This window comes from Cyprinodon variegatus, unplaced genomic scaffold (genome assembly GCF_000732505.1).
Source record: "Cyprinodon variegatus isolate N-32 unplaced genomic scaffold, C_variegatus-1.0 Scaffold708, whole genome shotgun sequence".
In the NCBI taxonomy this organism is placed as follows: Eukaryota; Metazoa; Chordata; class Actinopteri; order Cyprinodontiformes; family Cyprinodontidae; genus Cyprinodon; species Cyprinodon variegatus.
Genome location: NW_015151161.1, coordinates 234477 through 242209, shown reverse-complemented (window position 1 = coordinate 242209; position 7733 = coordinate 234477). Strand labels below are relative to the sequence as shown.

General features: G+C 37.1%; 1 protein-coding gene across 1 annotated transcript; it reads left to right on the top strand.

The window, feature by feature from the left end:
* Positions 1 to 102: 102 nt before the first annotated feature.
* Positions 103 to 7296, top strand: ap5s1 (adaptor related protein complex 5, sigma 1 subunit). Its single transcript, XM_015394776.1, has 3 exons — positions 103 to 370; positions 3326 to 3617; positions 6426 to 7296. Exons 1-3 carry the CDS (start codon positions 201 to 203, stop codon positions 6552 to 6554), a joined length of 591 nt encoding a protein of 196 aa, XP_015250262.1. The 5' UTR covers positions 103 to 200; the 3' UTR covers positions 6555 to 7296.
* Positions 7297 to 7733: the final 437 nt, after the last annotated feature.

Sequence of the window (7733 nt, the reverse complement as noted above, 5' to 3'; positions counted from 1 at the left end):
TGCAATACACAGCATACAAGACAAAGAAAACCTCGACTGCCCTCTGCTGGTGAATACACCACATTGCAGTCACCAGTTTAGTAATCACCTGACCAACCCGGAAGTAATGATTCTGCTTATGAGAAGGCGACAAAACAGAAGAAGATTTTAAGTTTCTATAAACGTTTCACGACTTATTACTTCAACCTATAAATACAAAGATGGTCCGGTGCTTCCTAATAAACACCGTGTGTCCAGTAAGCGCTCTGTCCGCCGGGGAAAGCAGGGTGCTTTACTCCCGGGTCTTCGGTCCAGATGAAGCGCTTCTGTCCGACCAACAGCCGGAGGAGAGGAGACTCCTGCTGAAGGAGAAGATCTCTTTGGTAGCCAGGTTAGCATTGTCCTAAAGCACGAGCCGCTGCTAATTATCTAAAAATGAAATATTAGAAAACACAATTCTAACTGTAGAAAAGCAGACTCGCTTCTAAAATATAGTTTAACTTATCGAGAACGTTTTCAAATCCGTTAACTTTAGTTAGCATTAAGCATCTAACAAAATACAAGAGTAATAACGGTTCTTTTAATTTAATTGTTCATTAAACTCGTTTTTTAGTTTAATACTGTGTTTACTGTTTTTGTATGTTGTTTTAATTTATAGAAAGTTTTTATAAATTTGTGCAGCACTTTGTGACCCTGGTCTGTGAAAAGTGCTATTGAAATAAAGTTTACTTACTTACTAACTTAAATGCACCAAAAAACAACCAGCTGCATGGTCTGTATTTATAACATTTAGCTACTGGACTGGAGCAAAGTTTAAGTTTACACATGTCCCTGTATTTTTGTTACAGGTCGTGTGAAAGTGGTGAACAGCCAAACTAAAAACAAGCAGACCTCAGAGAAAACCACAAATCATTGTTGACCAATAAAACTTTTATATCTACTATAAATTACCTAATTTCACAAATTCACTCTTCTGTTGCTATTAACCCTATAAAGGGCACTCAGTAATGTTATTGGAATTCAGGATAAGATCTTATTACCTTTGTAACATAAAAAAATATGGATATTTTGATGGAAAAAATTAATGTCAATGTAACAAGAAATGCCAACTTGCCTGAATATATTAAGACAAATAAAAGTATTTCTTTAAGAAAATTAATGAAAAACACTCTGAGAGTAAAATAAACATTTTTTTTGTACAACATAACCTGGCTTAGAGGCATTAATGCTGATACTGGCACTTAGATTTTTTAGTTTATAACCCTCAGTATAATTGTTAACTAGCCTTATTAACTTTTTAACTTAACTTTTTAATTTTTCAATTAGCTTTTTACCTTTTCCTCGACTTTTTAACCTTTTCAACTTAATTAACAGTATCATTCAAGGACTCATCTAATTGGTCAAATGCCAAAATAAGATGTCCAGCTATGTAGCAGAATCTTTGCTGAATGGCTGGATATAGATCTTGTGCTTCTAGATCTCACTGAGGGATGGGGGGACTCCATTTGTAAGGGATATGCAAGTGATCAAAAATGGTAACTTGCCCTGTAAAGGATTAATGTGACAATATGCAAACTTCATGGTGTTATGTCCCTCAGAAGATGTTGAGAGAAACACATGAATAGATGAATAAATGATATAAAGATTTGTTCAATTCCCCTGTATCTCCTGATATTTACTATGTAATGTGAGGGGTTTTGACAGGCTGTTGGAGGCTTTTATTTTGAAGTATAAAGTGTAGTTAATGAGCTGGTGCCTCATTATGTTGCAAAGATTAATGAAGAGTTTTGCTTTGTTAATAAGGCTGTGCCACTTTTAAACGTTCGATTTTTATCATTTTTGGAAATGGTAGCTGAAGCCAAATTTATTAGATCAATGCCTTTCATCTTACTTTAAAAGTTAGCTTTGTTTTTTTTTAATCAGGAACTTCTACACTTCAGACCTAAATATTAAATCTGCAGCACTTTGATGAACTTTGATGAGATTTATAGAAATCAGATTAGGGATGTCATAATGTTGATGCATAAACAGGTAACGCCCTTGTTTTCAGTTGGATTTAAACTATCGCTTTAGAAAACCTGAAATGAATTTCCCCCTTTTTTATGAGTTCTTAAATGGAATAAAGAAAACCAGTGAATACCAGAATATATAGTCATCCTCAGAATGAAAGGTCAGACTCTAAAGATAGAGAAGAGAATCTATATTAGGGGGCTGCAAAATCTTCACATCTCTCTTAACGTGAGATACCAGTGAGAGGTGATAACTCAATGATGGCAACTAAATTAGTGGCCTGATTGAAGTCTCTCCTTTCCAATATTTTGTATTGTGAATTTTGTTCCATTATTGTTGCAAGCAAAGAGAACTCTGGAAAAATTATCTAGAAATAAGTAAACATTTCTTAAATGAAGTGTATTTACCCTTGATTTAAGTAGGTAAATGAGACAGTTTGCCAATGGAATGAGTATTTTTACTCTTAAAATAAGATAATTAGATATTATGTACTTGAAATAAGACACAGAAATTGTTTTTCTTATTTTAAATGTAAATTGTCTTGTTCCATTGGCAAAATGTCTCTTTTATATCCCCAATTCAAGAACAAATACATTTATTTTAAGTAAAGATGACTTTTCAAATTTAGATTTTTTCCAATGCAAGTTGTATAAATGGAAATAAAAGAAAAACTTTAAAAAACTTCGTAATCAATAAAAGATTTTATCATTTCAAATAATTGTCTTTCCAAACAACGTGCAGACTTTATGTTTACATTTTGTTTTAATTTGAGTTTTTTTTTATTGAGTTTTGCGAATTCCATTCTTTTCAAATTCTGTTTCACAGATCACATTCTCTTCCCCTCAAGCCCAATATTTGTTGCCGTGATTGGCAGTGGGCAGATTCGGATTTTTGTGATCGGTGCCCGGCTCCCAAAATCCTAAGCGGTGCCTGTCTAATATTAATAGAAATGTGTTTTCTAGCTAAGGAAGAAGTTAGCCCTCGCTAACCCTCTATAGCCAGTCTTAGACATGAACCCTTCTCATGTAACCATCTAGCAGTGACTGAGGAAGTTTGCATAACTTCTCTCTCTGAGCTGTGAGATTTAATGCCTGGTTATGCTGTTTCATGTCAGCTCATGGTTTCCAGCTCTGGGCTTTGCCATAGACCTTTCTAGCTGTTCTAGATTGGACTTACTGCTATGTGTCATTGCACATATATCCTGCTGTCCTCTGATCTCTGTCTATTTAGATTTAACGTCAGAAAAAAAGCATCAGGAGAAACATTTTATGAGATGCCTATTTGAGCTTTAATATGAATTAGAACATGTCAATTAACTGATGCTTGTTTTATCAAGGCAGGTCCGGAGCGCCGTCTCTCTGTCCAGGGAGGCTTCGGGTCGGCAGACGGTCGATGCGATGCCGGGTGACGAGGCTCTTGTTTTGCAAGACGCAGACAGTGGGGTGTTTCGTCTGAGAGCGGGCGACCCATTCTCTGAAGAAATGAGCGTCTTGTGGCTGGGGGTCCAAAGTTTGGGCTTCACATTGGTCTGTGAGCCTCATGAAAATCTGTTGCTGGCTGAGGGAACGTTGAGAACCCTGACCAGACACTGTCTGGAGGACCTGCACATGCTGGGGCAGAGCAGTGAGGTGAGCATCTGTCCTTTTGAACGTTTGGCTCCTCTTTCTCCAGGATAGTCTGTTGTAATGTTTTATCCCTCCACATTCTTTGATTTTACTGTACAACTCCTATGCTTTATGTTTTCTGCCGTTTGGAGATGTGTCCATACTGCTTAAAACTTTTAAAGGTTTGTCAAACTACAACCACAACATTTCAAGTGAGATCCAAACACATTGGTTAACAGACTCGCAAAGGGGAGACAAAAAAGACAGTTGCCATGCAAAATCCTCATATGCTTGTGTATGGGGTTAAGTGCCTACTTTGTAGATCCACCCTCTGCATCAACTAAAACTTGGTTTATACTGGACGCGTCTGCAAGGCACAATAATGCCATTTTGGGCTTCCACTCCCCTCTGCATGGACTCTGTGAAGACAGAATTTCCTCACAGAGCAGCTAGGAAAATCCACTCGGAAAAAAAACACGCCGAGCAGCTCCTGCTGGTGAGGATTTGCAAATGTAAACATTGAGAGACATTCCTTAATTTAGCCCTTAAATATCAAACTCCAGAAACAAAAATACTGTGGTTCTCGAATGCCATGAAGAGGCTTTGATAAAGTTGTAAACAGGTGTGTTTTTGTTGTGTAGTGCTGTTGTCAGCTTGCTGTTCGCACTAAATCGTTACATTTTGGGAGACACTGCAAGGTCATGTATTTGCTCAGAGCAGGAAAAGTACAACCCAGCATTTAGCTAATGTGAGGAAACAATTTCTCTATCTTCCTTCCATTAATGATTAAAAGATCCTAATACAGTTTCCAACTGTCCTCCCTTCCACTGCTTTAAACCAACTTTTTCACTGCTATCTGTTCCTGAAGGATGAAACATTCCTTTATTACTCTACCAGCTGTTATGTTCTGTCATTTTGTAAGTCAACAATCTACCTATGTTCTCCTCCTTTTAGACAAGTCTGGATTTTAATTTCAACTATGTTTAATTCTGCTGTTCAAACTGCATTAGAAGGATAGGAATAAAAACAGATAACACAAATGCTTTACAGGTTTAAGCCAGAGATCTGACTTAGCTTTGACTAGAAGATTTGTGTAGAGCTTGCTGGCTATGCTATAAAATGCTTTTTTTGATCATGTTATTTAATCAAATAACCTTCGGGCTGTCATTTTTTTGTTCTGTGAAAACAAACCCAGCTGCCTGCGTGTTTGGAAAAATCTTTGGTCTGGCAGTTGACTTTGCACATATGGAATACATTTACTTAACTAAACAAAATTAGCTAGAATGAAACAAGGCAAAGGAAAAAAATGATAATGATTGAGAGCTATAGTCAATAAAATGATGCAATAAAATCAAAGTGCACTATGGATTTATGTTTTAGAACCAAATTTATCTTGAAGCATTTGGAGTGAGGTCAAATTACTCTTCAAACTAATTTAGAGCTATTAGGATGTGTTTAAACCAATTCATAATGAAAATCTAAAGAGCTAATTGAAACAATTGATGAAATATTTTAATCATAGTCATAAATTAATAACATTTAGATTGAGATTGTTCCTGAGGGAATTATTAGGGAGTAGGGACTCTTTTAGCTTCTGAAGTTAGGTTTTGGGTTATTAAGTTGTTACAGTTGGCAAACCTGATGGGACTCGTTTTAAGTGACTCGTTTGTCATCTTCTAGCATTCAGTTATAATGAGCACATCAGAAAAAACATAAAAGTTTTCAGTATATTGTGTTTAAAACGTATTCAGATAATTTTTTTATTACCTTCAAGAACAACTGCTAAAAACAGGTTAGTATTGAGTTAGCTACCACATGACCTCTGTTGACTTTCTTTACTCAACAAACGACATGATTAAAAAAACCCATTAAAAACCCAAATGTTTTAGCTGGTAATGCTCTCTAACATTTTCCAGACACATAACCGCTTCTGATCTTAGTTTTGAAAAGCTGAAGCATCTCCAAAGTTTTTTAAAAAAAAAAGCTCAGCTGTCCAGGCCAGAAGTGGAAAATGTAGATTTAACAAGTCATCTCAATGCCATGTGTTAGTTCTGCCCAGCCACTTATAAGATAAGATAAGATAATCCTTTATTTGTCCCACAGTGGGGAAATTGCAGCGTTGCATCACAGTACAGTAGGAAAAAAGAAGAAGAAGAATACAAAGTATAAAAAAAAATATATATATATATATATATTAACCAGGTGAGTCCAATGTGCACAATTGAATTCACTATGCAGATTGGACTCACCTGGTTCAGTGGTCTCAATACCTCCAAGCTATTCCTGTAAATCATGGAGTGCTCTAGTATCTCCTTATGGAAGTAGCTTCATTCTACTTAACTTCAGATGGGGTTGAAGAGTATTTAGCCATATGGTCTCTGGCTCTGGGCCTGCTCGTTCAAACGTTTCCGCCCGATGTGGCCTCCTCTCACAGCAGAGGGGTTGGGGGGCATCACATGTCCTTGTGATGTGTCTCTCTTGGAGTATTTTAGAACAGTGGTGGTGCAACTTGGGGTCTTCACAGCAGAGCAAACTAGATCTTCCTTCATTGAGGTAAAAAATTTATACCATGGCTTATGGCATAACACTATAAAAGAAACTGTGTCAGTCTCAAGACAACACCATCTTACTGATGGTGGCAGCATTATGCTGTGGGAATGTGTGTTATCATCACAGCTTTGAAATAGGAATCTTCTCTGGGTAGGATCTAGTAGGATCATTACAAACAAATGTACTTGTGAAATTTTGAACATTGTGGTATAGATGCCTTCGGCCCATGTTTCAGTTAGAAAAGCAATCCAGAAACTGTTACTAACAGCATTTTTCCTCCAGGTCCTGCTGAAAAGCAGTCGTATTGACGTCCTGCTTAGCCGCCTGCTTCCTCATGGTCAGCTCCTCTTCCTCAACCACCGCTTTGCTCAGAGTCTGGAGAAAGAAGTCGCAGCCTACATGGCCAAATAAACCAGGCGGCACAGCCTCAGCTTCCTAGAAGTTTACCTTCACCTACAGTGGAACTCCCAGCTGGAGCTCAGTTACTGCTTGAACCAGAGTAGTGCTGTTGTTTACTTGTGGTGACATTTCTGCAGGAGAGAAGCAGATGGGCAGCCCCACTCGCTGCTGCTTCTGCTGTTGGAGATTGGAAGATGTGTAAACACAGAGTGGGAAATATCTCCCTCAGCCACATGCAGCTTTACCACTGGGTGTTTATTGTGTGGGAGGCTTCGCTTTAAATCATGTTTGTCAAATGAAAGAGTGGGAAAAGAGGGAAAACATGTGGCATATGAAAAAGTGCAGCTGAGGAGGCCAGTTAAGACACGCTTGTCAGAATCAAAATCAGCCAATTATCAAATTCACTAAACTTGAAATGTCACGATGTGGCCTTGATGAGGCTGGTTTCTGCTGTTTTTCTTCAGCTGTTGCTCCTAGCTGTGAGAAAAGTTGACCCGCTGGTTTGTTTGAGTTTTATTTAAATAATAAAGTTTCTGAGCATATTGGAAATAACATGCATAAGAAAATGGAACAAAAATCAAAGACGACGAGTATTCTTTCCAAATCCTGTCATGATGTGCTGCTCATCTTGTGTTTGTCTTCAATTTTTATGTTAACAGTAAAGTTCAGAAGCAAAATGTAGATCTTTAAATAGAATAAGAGGTTTGATGTTTAAGCTTTTTTTTCATGTATTCAAAATAAAATGGACTGCTTGTTTTCCCTGAGGTTTAATTCTTTGTGCATATCTGAGGTCGGAGCATAAAAAGCTGTTCTTTTTTTATCACTAGCTCAATTCTATTTATGTTTGGTCGACAATCAACAGGAGTGAAAAGTCACTAAAATAGCAAAGGCAGTTATAAAAAGAGGGTTTATGTGTTTCATTTGGAGAAAGAAAGTGTAATATTGTGACCAACAATGGTCCTAAAAATAACTTTAATCTGACAAAAGTAATTATAAATATTAATCTGCTCCTTACAAGACAAAGTTGTATAACCTCAAGGCTGTATTAAAAATTATGGGAGGAAATTTGAAGTCTATGCAGTGGTAAAAGTCATCCATCCCTTTAATTGACGATTTTTTGGAGAAACTGGAGCCTTCAGTATCAACCAAGATCAGGAGCTTCTGAATAAATCAAAACTGGTTCAGCAATTC